This window comes from Salvelinus fontinalis, unplaced genomic scaffold (genome assembly GCF_029448725.1).
Source record: "Salvelinus fontinalis isolate EN_2023a unplaced genomic scaffold, ASM2944872v1 scaffold_0022, whole genome shotgun sequence".
Taxonomy (NCBI): domain Eukaryota; kingdom Metazoa; phylum Chordata; class Actinopteri; order Salmoniformes; family Salmonidae; genus Salvelinus; species Salvelinus fontinalis.
The window spans coordinates 770,226-787,784 of record NW_026600231.1 but is presented as its reverse complement, the minus strand read 5'-3'; the positions used below and the strand labels follow the sequence as shown (position 1 = coordinate 787,784).

Genomic DNA, 17,559 nt, shown 5'->3' with positions numbered 1-17,559 from the left:
TATCTCTTCAGGACACGTTTCTGATTATAACGCCTCGTATTACGTACGTATCTCTTCAGGACACGTTTCTGATTATAACGCCTCGTATTACGTATCTCTTCAGGATACTTTTCTGATTATAACGCCTCGTATTACGTATCTCTTCAGGACACGTTTCTGATTATAACGCCTCGTATTACGTACGTATCTCTTCAGGACACGTTTCTGATTATAACGCCTCGTATTACGTACGTATCTCTTCAGGACACGTTTCTGATTATAACCCCTCGTATTACGTACGTATCTCTTCAGGACACGTTTCTGATTATAACGCCTCGTATTACGTACGTATCTCTTCAGGACACGTTTCTGATTATAACGCCTCGTATTACGTACGTATCTCTTCAGGACACGTTTCTGATTATAACGCCTCGTATTACGTACGTATCTCTTCAGGACACGTTTCTGATTATAACGCCTCGTATTACGTACGTATCTCTTCAGGACACGTTTCTGATTATAACGCCTCGTATTACGTACGTATCTCTTCAGGACACGTTTCTGATTATAACGCCTCGTATTACGTACGTATCTCTTCAGGACACGTTTCTGATTATAACGCCTCGTATTACGTACGTATCTCTTCAGGACACGTTTCTGATTATAACGCCTCGTATTACGTATCTCTTCAGGACACGTTTCTGATTATAACGCCTCGTATTACGTACGTATCTCTTCAGGACACGTTTCTGATTATAACGCCTCGTATTACGTACGTATCTCTTCAGGACACGTTTCTGATTATAACGCCTCGTATTACGTACGTACCTCTTCAGGACACGTTTCTGATTATAACGCCTCGTATTACGTACGTACCTCTTCAGGACACGTTTCTGATTATAACGCCTCGTATTACGTACGTACCTCTTTAGGACACGTTTCTGATTATAACGCCTCGTATTACGTATCTCTTCAGGACACGTTTCTGATTATAACGCCTCGTATTACGTATCTCTTCAGGACACGTTTCTGATTATAACGCCTCGTATTACGTATCTCTTCAGGACACGTTTCTGATTATAACGCCTCGTATTACGTATCTCTTCAGAACACGTTTCTGATTATAACGCCTCGTATTACGTACGTATCTCTTCAGGATACGTTTCTGATTATAATGCCTCGTATTACGTACGTATCTCTTCAGGACACGTTTCTGATTATAACGCCTCGTATTACGTACGTATCTCTTCAGGACACGTTTCTGATTATAACGCCTCGTATTACGTACGTATCTCTTCAGGACACGTTTCTGATTATAACGCCTCGTATTACGTACGTATCTCTTCAGGATACGTTTCTGATTATAACGCCTCGTATTACGTACGTATCTCTTCAGGACACGTTTCTGATTATAACGCCTCGTATTACGTACGTATCTCTTCAGGACACGTTTCTGATTATAACGCCTCGTATTACGTACGTATCTCTTCAGGACACGTTTCTGATTATAACGCCTCGTATTACGTACGTATCTCTTCAGGACACGTTTCTGATTATAACGCCTCGTATTACGTACGTATCTCTTCAGGACACGTTTCTAATTATAATGCCTCGTATTACGTACGTATCTCTTCAGGACACGTTTCTGATTATAACGCCTCGTATTACGTACGTATCTCTTCAGGACACGTTTCTGATTATAACGCCTCGTATTACGTATCTCTTCAGGATACTTTTCTGATTATAACGCCTCGTATTACGTATCTCTTCAGGACACGTTTCTGATTATAACGCCTCGTATTACGCACGTATCTCTTCAGGACACGTTTCTGATTATAACGCCTCGTATTACGTACGTATCTCTTCAGGACACGTTTCTGATTATAACGCCTCGTATTACGTATCTCTTCAGGACACGTTTCTGATTATAAGCCTCGTATTACGTACGTATCTCTTCAGGATACGTTTCTGAATGTAACGCCTCGTATTACGTACGTATCTCTTCAGGACACGTTTCTGATTATAACGCCTCGTATTAAGTACGTATCTCTTCAGGACACGTTTCTGATTATAACCCCTCATATTACGTACGTATCTCTTCAGGACACGTTTCTGATTATAACGCCTCGTATTACGTACGTATCTCTTCAGGACACGTTTCTGATTATAACGCCTCGTATTACGTACGTATCTCTTCAGGACACGTTTCTGATTATAACGCCTCGTATTACGTACGTATCTCTTCAGGACACGTTTCTGATTATAACCCCTCGTATTACGTACGTATCTCTTCAGGACACGTTTCTGATTATAACGCCTCGTATTACGTACGTATCTCTTCAGGACACGTTTCTGATTATAACGCCTCGTATTACGTACGTATCTCTTCAGGACACGTTTCTGATTATAACGCCTCCTATTACGTACGTATCTCTTCAGGACACGTTTCTGATTATCACGCCTCGTATTACGTACGTATCTCTTCAGGACACGTTTCTGATTATAACGCCTCGTATTACGTACGTATCTCTTCAGGACACGTTTCTGATTATAACGCCTCGTATTACGTACGTATCTCTTCAGGACACGTTTCTGATTATAACGCCTCGTATTACGTACGTATCTCTTCAGGACACGTTTCTGATTATAACGCCTCGTATTACGTATCTCTTCAGGACACGTTTCTGATTATAACGCCTCGTATTACGTATCTCTTCAGGACAGGTTTCTGATTATAACGCCTCGTATTACGTACGTATCTCTTCAGGACACGTTTCTGATTATAACGCCTCGTATTACGTACGTACCTCTTCAGGACACGTTTCTGATTATAACGCCTCGTATTACGTACGTACCTCTTCAGGACACGTTTCTGATTATAACGCCTCGTATTACGTACGTACCTCTTTAGGACACGTTTCTGATTATAACGCCTCGTATTACGTATCTCTTCAGGACACGTTTCTGATTATAACGCCTCGTATTACGTATCTCTTCAGGACACGTTTCTGATTATAACGCCTCGTATTACGTATCTCTTCAGGACACGTTTCTGATTATAACGCCTCGTATTACGTATCTCTTCAGAACACGTTTCTGATTATAACGCCTCGTATTACGTACGTATCTCTTCAGGATACGTTTCTGATTATAATGCCTCGTATTACGTACGTATCTCTTCAGGACACGTTTCTGATTATAACGCCTCGTATTACGTACGTATCTCTTCAGGACACGTTTCTGATTATAACGCCTCGTATTACGTACGTATCTCTTCAGGACACGTTTCTGATTATAATGCCTCGTATTACGTATCTCTTCAGGACACGTTTCTGATTATAACGCCTCATATTACGTACGTATCTCTTCAGGACACGTTTCTGATTATAACGCCTCGTATTACGTACGTATCTCTTCAGGATACGTTTCTGATTATAACGCCTCGTATTACGTACGTATCTCTTCAGGACACGTTTCTGATTATAACGCCTCGTATTACGTACGTATCTCTTCAGGACACGTTTCTGATTATAACGCCTCGTATTACGTACGTATCTCTTCAGGACACGTTTCTGATTATAACGCCTCGTATTACGTACGTATCTCTTCAGGACACGTTTCTGATTATAACGCCTAATATTACGTACGTATCTCTTCAGGACACGTTTCTGATTATAACGCCTCGTATTACGTACGTATCTCTTCAGGACACGTTTCTAATTATAATGCCTCGTATTACGTACGTATCTCTTCAGGACACGTTTCTGATTATAACGCCTCGTATTACGTACGTATCTCTTCAGGACACGTTTCTGATTATAACGCCTCGTATTACGTATCTCTTCAGGATACTTTTCTGATTATAACGCCTCGTATTACGTATCTCTTCAGGACACGTTTCTGATTATAACGCCTCGTATTACGCACGTATCTCTTCAGGACACGTTTCTGATTATAACTCCTCGTATTACGTACGTATCTCTTCAGGACACGTTTCTGATTATAACGCCTCGTATTACGTATCTCTTCAGGACACGTTTCTGATTATAAGCCTCGTATTACGTACGTATCTCTTCAGGATACGTTTCTGAATGTAACGCCTCGTATTACGTACGTATCTCTTCAGGACACGTTTCTGATTATAACGCCTCGTATTAAGTACGTATCTCTTCAGGACACGTTTCTGATTATAACCCCTCATATTACGTACGTATCTCTTCAGGACACGTTTCTGATTATAACGCCTCGTATTACGTACGTATCTCTTCAGGACACGTTTCTGATTATAACGCCTCGTATTACGTACGTATCTCTTCAGGACACGTTTCTGATTATAACGCCTCGTATTACGTACGTATCTCTTCAGGACACGTTTCTGATTATAACCCCTCGTATTACGTACGTATCTCTTCAGGACACGTTTCTGATTATAACGCCTCGTATTACGTACGTATCTCTTCAGGACACGTTTCTGATTATAACGCCTCGTATTACGTACGTATCTCTTCAGGACACGTTTCTGATTATAACGCCTCGTATTACGTACGTATCTCTTCAGGACACGTTTCTGATTATAACGCCTCGTATTACGTACGTATCTCTTCAGGACACGTTTCTGATTATAACGCCTCGTATTACGTATCTCTTCAGGACAGGTTTCTGATTATAACGCCTCGGATTACGTATCTCTTCAGGACACGTTTCTGAATATAACGCCTCGTATTACGTATCTCTTCAGGACAGGTTTCTGATTATAACGCCTCGTATTACGTACGTATCTCTTCAGGACACGTTTCTGATTATAACGCCTCGTATTACGTACGTATCTCTTCAGGACACGTTTCTGATTATAACGCCTCGTATTACGTACGTACCTCTTCAGGACACGTTTCTGATTATAACGCCTCGTATTACGTACGTACCTCTTCAGGACACGTTTCTGATTATAACGCCTCGTATTACGTACGTACCTCTTCAGGACACGTTTCTGATTATAACGCCTCGTATTACGTACGTACCTCTTTAGGACACGTTTCTGATTATAACGCCTCGTATTACGTATCTCTTCAGGACACGTTTCTGATTATAACGCCTCGTATTACGTATCTCTTCAGGACACGTTTCTGATTATAACGCCTCGTATTACGTATCTCTTCAGGACACGTTTCTGATTATAACGCCTCGTATTACGTATCTCTTCAGAACACGTTTCTGATTATAACGCCTCGTATTACGTACGTATCTCTTCAGGATACGTTTCTGATTATAATGCCTCGTATTACGTACGTATCTCTTCAGGACACGTTTCTGATTATAACGCCTCGTATTACGTACGTATCTCTTCAGGACACGTTTCTGATTATAACGCCTCGTATTACGTACGTATCTCTTCAGGACACGTTTCTGATTATAATGCCTCGTATTACGTATCTCTTCAGGACACGTTTCTGATTATAACGCCTCATATTACGTACGTATCTCTTCAGGACACGTTTCTGATTATAACGCCTCGTATTACGTACGTATCTCTTCAGGACACGTTTCTGATTATAACGCCTCGTATTACGTACGTATCTCTTCAGGACACGTTTCTGATTATAATGCCTCGTATTACGTATCTCTTCAGGACACGTTTCTGATTATAACGCCTCATATTACGTACGTATCTCTTCAGGACACGTTTCTGATTATAACGCCTCGTATTACGTACGTATCTCTTCAGGATACGTTTCTGATTATAACGCCTCGTATTACGTACGTATCTCTTCAGGACACGTTTCTGATTATAACGCCTCGTATTACGTACGTATCTCTTCAGGACACGTTTCTGATTATAACGCCTCGTATTACGTACGTATCTCTTCAGGACACGTTTCTGATTATAACGCCTCGTATTACGTACGTATCTCTTCAGGACACGTTTCTGATTATAACGCCTAATATTACGTACGTATCTCTTCAGGACACGTTTCTGATTATAACGCCTCGTATTACGTACGTATCTCTTCAGGACACGTTTCTAATTATAATGCCTCGTATTACGTATCTCTTCAGGATACTTTTCTGATTATAACGCCTCGTATTACGTATCTCTTCAGGACACGTTTCTGATTATAACGCCTCGTATTACGCACGTATCTCTTCAGGACACGTTTCTGATTATAACGCCTCGTATTACGTACGTATCTCTTCAGGACACGTTTCTGATTATAACGCCTCGTATTACGTATCTCTTCAGGACACGTTTCTGATTATAAGCCTCGTATTACGTACGTATCTCTTCAGGACACGTTTCTGATTATAACGCCTCGTATTACGTACGTATCTCTTCAGGATACTTTTCTGATTATAACGCCTCGCATTACGTATCTCTTCAGGACACGTTTCTGATTATAAGCCTCGTATTACGTACGTATCTCTTCAGGATACGTTTCTGAATGTAACGCCTCGTATTACGTACGTATCTCTTCAGGACACGTTTCTGATTATAACGCCTCGTATTAAGTACGTATCTCTTCAGGACACGTTTCTGATTATAACCCCTCATATTACGTACGTATCTCTTCAGGACACGTTTCTGATTATAACGCCTCGTATTACGTACGTATCTCTTCAGGACACGTTTCTGATTATAACGCCTCGTATTACGTACGTATCTCTTCAGGACACGTTTCTGATTATAACGCCTCGTATTACGTACGTATCTCTTCAGGACACGTTTCTGATTATAACGCCTCGTATTACGTACGTATCTCTTCAGGACACGTTTCTGATTATAACGCCTCGTATTACGTACGTATCTCTTCAGGACACGTTTCTGATTATAACGCCTCGTATTACGTACGTATCTCTTCAGGACAGGTTTCTGTTTATAACACCTCGTATTACGTATCTCTTCAGGACACGTTTCTGATTATAACGCCTCGTATTACGTACGTATCTCTTCAGGACACGTTTCTGATTATAACGCCTCGTATAATGTATCTCTTGAGGACACGTTTCTGATTATAACGCCTCGTATTACGTACGTATCTCTTCAGGACACGTTTCTGATTATAACGCCTCGTATTACGTATCTCTTCAGGACACGTTTCTGATTATAACGCCTCGTATTACGTATCTCTTCAGGACACGTTTCTGATTATAACGCCTCGTATTACGTATCTCTTCAGGACACGTTTCTGATTATAACGCCTCGTATTACGTATCTCTTCAGGACACGTTTCTGATTATAACGCCTCGTATTACGTACGTATCTCTTCAGGACACGTTTCTGATTATAACGCCTCGTATTACGTACGTATCTCTTCAGGACACGTTTCTGATTATAACGCCTCGTATTACGTACGTATCTCTTCAGGACACGTTTCTGATTATAATGCCTCGTATTACGTATCTCTTCAGGACACGTTTCTGATTATAACGCCTCGTATTACGTACGTATCTCTTCAGGACACGTTTCTGATTATAACGCCTCGTATTACGTATCTCTTCAGGACACGTTTCTGATTATAACGCCTCGTATTACGTACGTATCTCTTCAGGACACGTTTCTGATTATAACGCCTCGTATAATGTATCTCTTGAGGACACGTTTCTGATTATAACGCCTCGTATTACGTATCTCTTCAGGACACGTTTCTGATTATAATGCCTCGTATTACGTACGTATCTCTTCAGGACACGTTTCTGAATATAACGCCTCGTATTACGTATCTCTTCAGGACACGTTTCTGATTATAACGCCTCGTATTACGTACGTATCTCTTCAGGACACGTTTCTGATTATAACGCCTCGTATTACGTACGTATCTCTTCAGGACACGTTTCTGATTATAACGACACGTTTCTGATTATAACGCCTCGTATTACGTATCTCTTCAGGACACGTTTCTGATTATAACGCCTCGTATTACGTACGTATCTCTTCAGAACACGTTTCTGATTATAAGCCTCGTATTACGTATCTCTTCAGGACACGTTTCTGATTATAACGCCTCGTATTACGTACGTATCTCTTCAGGACACGTTTCTGATTATAACGCCTCGTATTACGTACGTATCTCTTCAGGACACGTTTCCGATTATAACGCCTCGTATTACTTACGTATCTCTTCAGGACACGTTTCCGATTATAACGCCTCGTATTACGTACGTATCTCTTCAGGACACGTTTCTGATTATAACGCCTCGTATTACGTACGTATCTCTTCAGGACACGTTTCTGATTATAACGCCTCGTATTACGTATGTATCTCTTCAGGACACGTTTCTGATTATAACCCCTCATATTACGTACGTATCTCTTCAGGATACGTTTCTGATTATAAGCCTCGTATTACGTACGTATCTCTTCAGGACACGTTTCTGATTAAAACGCCTCGTATTACGTATCTCTTCAGAACACGTTTCTGATTATAAGCCTCGTATTACGTACGTGTCTCTTCAGGACACGTTTCTGATTATAATGACACGTTTCTGATTATAACGCCTCGTATTACGTATCTCTTCAGGACACGTTTCTGATTATAACGCCTCATATTACGTACGTATCTCTTCAGAACACGTTTCTGATTATAACGCCTCGTATTACGTACGTATCTCTTCAGGACACGTTTCTGATTATAACGCCTCGTATTACGTACGTATCTCTTCAGGACACGTTTCTGATTATAACGACACGTTTCTGATTATAACGCCTCGTATTACGTATCTCTTCAGGACACGTTTCTGATTATAACGCCTCGTATTACGTACGTATCTCTTCAGAACACGTTTCTGATTATAAGCCTCGTATTACGTATCTCTTCAGGACACGTTTCTGATTATAACGCCTCGTATTACGTACGTATCTCTTCAGGACACGTTTCTGATTATAACGCCTCGTATTACGTACGTATCTCTTCAGGACACGTTTCCGATTATAACGCCTCGTATTACTTACGTATCTCTTCAGGACACGTTTCCGATTATAACGCCTCGTATTACGTACGTATCTCTTCAGGACACGTTTCTGATTATAACGCCTCGTATTACGTACGTATCTCTTCAGGACACGTTTCTGATTATAACGCCTCGTATTACGTATGTATCTCTTCAGGACACGTTTCTGATTATAACCCCTCATATTACGTACGTATCTCTTCAGGATACGTTTCTGATTATAAGCCTCGTATTACGTACGTATCTCTTCAGGACACGTTTCTGATTAAAACGCCTCGTATTACGTATCTCTTCAGAACACGTTTCTGATTATAAGCCTCGTATTACGTACGTGTCTCTTCAGGACACGTTTCTGATTATAATGACACGTTTCTGATTATAACGCCTCGTATTACGTATCTCTTCAGGACACGTTTCTGATTATAACGCCTCATATTACGTACGTATCTCTTCAGAACACGTTTCTGATTATAACGCCTCGTATTACGTACGTATCTCTTCAGGACACGTTTCTGATTATAACGCCTCATATTACGTACGTATCTCTTCAGGACACGTTTCTGATTATAACGCCTCGTATTACGTACGTATCTCTTCAGGACACGTTTCTGATTATAACGCCTCATATTACGTACGTATCTCTTCAGGACACGTTTCTGATTATAACGACACGTTTCTGATTATACCGCCTCGTATTACGTATCTCTTCAGGATACTTTTCTGATTATAACGCCTCGTATTACGTACGTATCTCTTCAGGACACGTTTCTGATTATAACGCCTCATATTACGTACGTATCTCTTCAGGACACGTTTCTGAGTATAACGCCTCGTATTACGTACGTATCTCTTCAGGACACGTTTCTGATTATAACCCCTCGTATTACGTACGTATCTCTTCAGGACGCGTTTCTGATTATAACGCCTCGTATTACGTATCTCTTCAGGACAGGTTTCTGTTTTAAACACCTCATATTACGTATCTCTTCAGGACACGTTTCTGATTATAACGCCTCGTATTACGTACGTATCTCTTCAGGACACGTTTCTGATTATAACGCCTCGTATTACGTACGTATCTCTTCAGGACACGTTTCTGATTATAACGCCTCGTATTACGTACGTATCTCTTCAGGACACGTTTCTGATTATAACGCCTCGTATTACGTACGTATCTCTTCAGGACACGTTTCTGATTATAACGCCTCATATTACGTACGTATCTCTTCAGGACACGTTTCTGATTATAACGCCTCGTATTACGTACGTATCTCTTCAGGACACGTTTCTGATTATAACACCTCGTATTACGTATCTCTTCAGGACACGTTTCTGATTATAACGCCTCGTATTACGTACGTATCTCTTCAGGACACGTTTCTGATTATAACGCCTCGTATTACGTACGTATCTCTCAGGACACGTTTCTGATTATAACACCTTGTATTACGTACGTATCTCTTCAGGACACGTTTCTGATTATAACGCCTCGTATTACGTACGTATCTCTTCAGGACACGTTTCTGATTATAACGCCTCGTATTACGTACGTATCTCTTCAGGACACGTTTCTGATTATAATGCCTCGTATTACGTACGTATCTCTTCAGGACACGTTTCTGATTATAACGCCTCGTATTACGTACGTATCTCTTCAGGACACGTTTCTGATTATAACGCCTCGTATTACGTATCTCTTCAGGACACGTTTCTGATTATAACGCCTTCAAGAGAGAATCAACCTGCAAACCACAAAAAACAGCTGAATTTATTCATTTTTATTGTAGATAAATGACATTGCTGCTCCCAGAAACAAGCAGAGATCCAGTGAGATACTAACAACATTTTACAATAATAAACCTTATCCAGCAACTCCAGGATGATGATTTAACATGCTGGGGGACAGAAAATAAAATCTTTACAAAAATATGTTACATAAAGAATACAATACTACTTTACACTGATAAAAGCATTTTAAATATATTATTTTTTAGTAATCGAGTCAATTATTTGAATGCACTTTTTCAATGTAAATGAACATTCCTTTAGGACTGTTCACTGTCTTTACATTAAATCTTTATCAAACCAACACACTACATTTCCCATAACCCTCTCTGTCCTCACATTAGAATAGTCTTCTTACCGAACACACACGGCATCACTTCAGATAAGTGAAAAGGGAATAAGTTATACATTTACAGGTTTTACACCAGAATTGTCTTTTATTTTCTCCTCGATAAGAGTAGAAAATATGTCTTTGAAGTGATGTGTTTTTTGTGAAGTGAGTAAAACATGCCAGAAGTCTATTCTACAGCTGGTCTTCTAGACCGAGTGAACAGGGATCAGATGAGGGTGAACCTCTCTACTGGTCAGGAAGGAGACAGAGAGCTCTTCTCTGCCGGACACAATCTAAGTTGAGCTCAACGTTGGACATCGTGGCTGTATGTCAAACGGCTCCCTATATAGACCACTACTATGGGCCCTAATCCAAAGTAAGGTACTAAATAGGGAATAGGGTGCATGGGCCCTGTTCAACAGTAGTGTACTATGTAGGGAATAGGGTGCATGGGCCCTGTTCAACAGTAGTGTACTATATAGGGAATAGGGTGCATGGGCCCTGTTCAACAGTAGTGTACTATATAGGGAATAGGGTGCATGGGCCCTGTTCAACAGTAGTGTACTATATAGGGAATAGGGTGCATGGGCCCTGTTCAACAGTAGTGTACTATATAGGGAATAGGGTGCATGGGCCCTGTTCAACAGTAGTGTACTTTATAGGGAATAGGGTGCATGGGCCCTGTTCAACAGTAGTGTACTATATAGGGAATAGGGCGCATGGGCCCTGTTCAACAGTAGTGTACTATATAGGGATTAGGGTGCATGGGCCCTGATCAACAGTAGTGCACTATATAGGGAATAGGGTGCCATTTGGGATGACTCCTGGACAACGGCTGTGTTCGTTTTCCTTCTGCTGTGTTCCTCTTCACACGTCTCCTCTCTCTCTCACAGTCCAATGAGGTTGTGTTTTAATATACAATCACTGTTTCAGCCTAGTACACATTTATATTGCTTTGGAAAACACACATCTCGTCATGGGTACACAGTAAAGCTTGAATAGGCAACATGTTTGGCATTTCAGGTCAGTACTGTACTGTAGGGGGTAGGACTGTGGAGACGATGGCTCCAGGTATCTCTACAGTAGGGGGTAGGACTGTGGAGAAGATGGACCCAGGTACCTCTACAGTAGGGGGTAGGACTGTGGAGAAGATGGACCCAGGTACCTCTACAGTAGGGGGTAGGACTGTGGAGACGATGGCTCCAGGTACCTCTACAGTAGGGGGTAGGACTGTGGAGAAGGTGGCTCCAGGTATCTCTACAGTAGGGGGTAGGACTGTGGAGAAGATGGACCCAGGTATCTCTACAGTAGGGGGTAGGACTGTGGAGAAGATGGACCCAGGTACCTCAACAGTAGGGGGTAGGACTGTGGAGAAGATGGCTCCAGGTATCTCTACAGTAGGGGGTAGGACTGTGGAGAAGATGGACCCAGGTACCTCTACAGTAGGGGGTAGGACTGTGGAGAAGGTGGCTCCAGGTACCTCTACAGTAGGGGGTAGGACTGTGGAGAAGATGGACCCAGGTATCTGTACAGTAGGGGGTAGGACTGTGGAGAAGATGGACCCAGGTACCTCTACAGTAGGGGGTAGGACTGTGGAGAAGATGGACCCAGGTACCTCTACAGTAGGGGGTAGGACTGTGGAGAAGATGGACCCAGGTACCTCTACAGTAGGGGGTAGGACTGTGGAGAAGATGGACCCAGGTATCTCTACAGTAGGGGGTAGGACTGTGGAGAAGGTGGCTCCAGGTATCTCTACAGTAGGGGGTAGGACTGTGGAGAAGATGGCTCCAGGTATCTCTACAGTAGGGGGTAGGACTGTGGAGAAGATGGACCCAGGTATCTCTACAGTAGGTATCCTTTAGTATGTCCCTGTGGAAGACATCCTATAAATATAGTTCTGGTATAATGACATCCGCTGACCCCATGGTGTTTCCCTCTTCTTTCTGATTGGATGTTGATGTGTGTGTGTCTGACGAGCTAATAACAGAATCCTGCAGAGCCGGGTCCCATAGAGCAGGCGGGAGGACGGGAGACGGACAGACTGACAGCTGCTTGGAGTCAAAAATAAAAGTAGTATCTTATGTCCCACATGGCACCCTATTCCCTTATGTAGTGCACTACTTTAGACTAGAGCCCTATGGGACCTATGGACCCTGGTCTAAAGTAGTGCCCTACATAGGGAATAGTGTGTCATTTGGTTCTCGTTCTAAAGCCTAAGTGATTCATCGGTAGTAGTACATGCAGTCCAACTCGGTTGTTCCTCGTCTCTCTCGCTCCACAGTAAAATAGACGACCACCAATCTTAAATCTTCATGCCCAGCTTGGCTTTCTGGGAAAAAAAAGCAATAAGTTAGATTGTCAGAAAAGCTTTCTTCAGGTTATAACAGTGAGTTAGAATCACATCAACGTCATCGTATATAAAGTGGCCAATTATATTGTGGGGTTGATCACTTACGATTCCCGAGGCATGCTTGGGTTTGACACTGTAGGTCGCCTTCTCCTTGGCTTGTCTGAAGCACTCCTCTGCCTTCTTCAGTCTGTATCGCAGAAACACAACGACACACTGCAGTCAAACGTCACATGAGAGAGAGAGAGGAGAGAGAGCGAGCGGCAGGAAGGAGAGGCAGCAGTAAGAGAGAGAGAGAGGAGAGAGAGCGAGCGGCAGGAAGGAGAGGCAGCAGTAAGAGAGAGAGAGAGGAGAGAGAGCGAGCGGCAGGAAGGAGAGGCAGCAGTAAGAGAGAGAGAGAGGAGAGAGAGCGAGCGGCAGGAAGGAGAGGCAGCAGTAAGAGAGAGAGAGGAGAGAGAGCGAGCGGCAGGAAGGAGAGGCAGCAGTAAGAGAGAGAGAGAGGAGAGAGAGCGAGCGGCAGGAAGGAGAGGCAGCAGTAAGAGAGAGAGAGAGGAGAGAGAGCGAGCGGCAGTAAGGAGAGAGGCAGCAGAAAGAGCAGTGAGAGAGAGCGAGCGAGCAGCAGCGGTAAGGAGAGAATGAGAGAAAGAGTATCCTCTTCTTGACAGATTTTAATTGTAGCCAGATGTTAAATCTCTGTGGTCGGAAGTTCTTAACTCTGACAGCCTGACACCCTCTCTACCCAGCACCTGTCCACAAGCCCCACGCTACCCTTCACTAAGTACTGGAGGTGGATCACCATCCTGCCACCCAAACAGACTTATTTACCAGATAACACTCTGACACCTTCTCCCACTAGAGGAGAGGAAGGGGAGGGAGGAGAGGGGAAGGAGAGAGGGATTAGGAGAGAGGAGGGGAAGGAGAGAGGGATTAGGAGAGAGGAGGGGCGGAAGGAGAGAGGAGGGGCGGAAGGAGAGAGGAGGGGCGGAAGGAGAGAGGAGGGGCGGAAGGAGAGAGGAGGAAGGGAAGGAGAGAGGAGAAGGGGAAGGAGAGAGGATGACTATCCTGCCACCAGAACAGACTTATTTACCAGCCAACACTGACACCTTCTCCCACTAAAGGAGAGGAGGTGAGGGGGAGGGGAAGGAGAGAGGAGGGGAGGGGAAGGAGAGAGGAGGGGAGGGGAGAGGAGGGGAGGGGAAGGGGGACGTGAATGGGGAGGGGAAGGAGAGAGGAGGGGAGGTGGGAGGGGAGAGGAGGAATGCTGTGAAATTCATGTCTAATTTCCTTGACCTCCAAAACATCCACAGAACCAGTGTCTCCAGGACCATAAATGGACAGGTGTGGTTGTAATGAGACTCATGTTGACACATGCTTTATGAGGACTGGATGACACACCAGAGGACAGTAGTGATCAGGGAAGTGAGTGTGTGTCGGTGTTTACGTATACACGGTGATAAAAGATAACTGATCTGATATATCCAGAATATAATCCAAGAGGCAGAACAATGTAATAATATAAACTCTGAAACAGATGTGGGGCATTGCTGAGTAAGTAGGGCGAATATTCATATACTTAGACATGTCCTTCTGTCCCCTGGGAGAAACCTTCCTAATCTAGACATGTCCTTCTGTCCCCTGGGAGAAACCTTCCTAATCTAGACATGTCCTTCTGTCCCCTGGGAGAAACCTTCCTAATCTAGACATGTCCTTCTGTCCCCTGGGAGAAACCTTCCTAATCTAGACATGTCCTTCTGTCCCCTGGGAGAAACCTTCCTAATCTAGACATGTCCTTCTGTCCCCTGGGAGAAACCTTCCTAATCTAGACATGTCCTTCTGTCCCCTGGGAGAAACCTTCCTAATCTAGACATGTCCTTCTGTCCCCTGGGAGAAACCTTCCTAATCTAGACATGTCCTTCTGTCCCCTGGGAGAAACCTTCCTAATCTAGACATGTCCTTCTGTCCCCTGGGAGAAACCTTCCTAATCTAGACATGTCCTTCTGTCCCCTGGGAGAAACCTTCCTAATCTAGACATGTCCTTCTGTCCCCTGGGAGTAACCTTCCTAATCTAGACATGTCCTTCTGTCCCCTGGGAGTAACCTTCCTAATCTAGACATGTCCTTCTGTCCCCTGGGAGAAACCTTCCTAATCTAGACATGTCCTTCTGTCCCCTGGGAGAAACCTTCCTAATCTAGACATGTCCTTCTGTCCCCCGGGAGAAACCTTCCTAATCTAGACATGTCCTTCTGTCCCCCGGGAGAAACCTTCCTAATCTAGACATGTCCTTCTGTCCCCTGGGAGAAACCTTCCTAATCTAGACATGTCCTTCTGTCCCCTGGGAGAAACCTTCCTAATCTAGACATGTCCTTCTGTCCCCTGGGAGAAACCTTCCTAATCTAGACATGTCCTTCTGTCCCCTGGGAGAAACCTTCCTAATCTAGACATGTCCTTCTGTCCCCTGGGAGTAACCTTCCTAATCTAGACATGTCCTTCTGTCCCCTGGGAGAAACCTTCCTAATCTAGACATGTCCTTCTGTCCCCTGGGAGAAACCTTCCTAATCTAGACATGTCCTTCTGTCCCCTGGGAGAAACCTTCCTAATCTAGACATGTCCTTCTGTCCCCTGGGAGAAACCTTCCTAATCTAGACATGTCCTTCTGTCCCCTGGGAGAAACCTTCCTAATCTAGACATGTCCTTCTGTCCCCTGGGAGAAACCTTCCTAATCTAGACATGTCCTTCTGTCCCCTGGGAGGAACCTTCCTAATCTAGACATGTCCTTCTGTCCCCTGGGAGAAACCTTTCTAATCTAGACATGTCCTTCTGTCCCCTGGGAGAAACCTTCCTAATCTAGACATGTCCTTCTGTCCCCTGGGAGAAACCTTCCTAATCTAGACATGTCCTTCTGTCCCCTGGGAGAAACCTTCCTAATCTAGACATGTCCTTCTGTCCCCTGGGAGAAACCTTCCTAATCTAGACATGTCCTTCTGTATCTCAGGTCTGATGGTCAGGGGTTTTATGTACCAGGCATAGGGTTGCAAAACTACCAGTAGTTTACCAAAGTTACCACAAGGAAATGTGATAATTTATCGCAACTTTCTTAATTTATATTTCAATAACATCAAATGTTTTCATAACGTTTTCCTTTTAAAAACAAATAATAATCTGTGTCCATATTGTCCATGAGTTTCTAGTAGATAGACCAATATGGTTCAAGAGAAAAGCGCCTAATTAATGAAAAGATGTAAATGAACATTTAGATTTCTTAATGAAGTTCTTAAATGAACTCGTCCAACTATAACATGTCCCGACTGCCACCAGTCGGACGCCAACACAACCACAACAAACACACCGACGTTGTCAAAGAAGTCTGGAAAAGAACAAGATATTTCATGCTGGAACCCTCTTGTTAAAACACCGATGTCATTCACCAACTTGATGGTTTATATTTAGGATAATGTCGTACAGCTTTGGTAAAATCATTTTTCGCTGAAAATCTTATTTAATCATTTCATATATTGGACATGAGATAAGGCCACACAGAGAGGGCCAGAGATACACTATTGTTTATTTTATTTAACCAGGTAGTTCAGTTGAGAACTAGTTCTCATTTACAACTGCGACCTGGTCAAGAATAAAGCAAAGCAGTACGACCAAGAAAAACAACAGAGTTACAGATAAACAAGCTTACTACATGACTGGGATAATGGTGTCGATGTGTGACATGACTTTCAAAGCCTTTCACGGTGACAGATGAGGAAGCTACAGGACGACAGTCATTTAGGCAGGTTGCCTTGGAGTTGTTCGGAACAGGGAAAATGGTGGTCTGCTTGAAACATGTTGGGATTACAGACTGGAACAAGGAGATGTTGAAAATGTAAGCGAAGACACTTTCCAGCTGGTCTGCACATGCTCTGAAAAACGACCCCTGGTATTCCGTCTGGCCCAGCGGCCTTACGAGTCTCACAGTCGGCCACGATGAGTCAATGTATGCAGAGAGGGTTCTGGGTAATGCAGTATAGGGGTCAGAAGTGTTACCTATTAGAATGCAGTATAGGGGTCAGAAGTGTTACCTATTAGAATGCACTACAGGGGGTCAGAAGTGTTACCTATTAGAATGCACTACAGGGGGTCAGAAGTGTTACCTATTAGAATGCAGTATAGGGGTCAGAAGTGTTAC

At 43.2% G+C, this 17,559-nt stretch overlaps 1 protein-coding gene across 2 annotated transcripts in view; it reads right to left on the bottom strand.

Annotated features, from left to right (window-relative positions):
- Positions 1-10,684: 10,684 nt before the first annotated feature.
- Positions 10,685-17,559, bottom strand: part of LOC129842185 (formin-2-like) — a 448,967-nt gene continuing 442,092 nt past the window's right edge. For both annotated transcript variants that reach the window (XM_055910615.1, XM_055910616.1), the window contains 2 exons: positions 13,494-13,575; positions 10,685-13,367 (listed from right to left, as the gene is read on the bottom strand). In XM_055910615.1, coding sequence (XP_055766590.1) covers positions 13,341-13,367; positions 13,494-13,575 — 109 coding nt within the window. In that variant the 3' untranslated portion in view covers positions 10,685-13,340. The remainder of the gene's footprint in view (positions 13,368-13,493; positions 13,576-17,559) is intronic.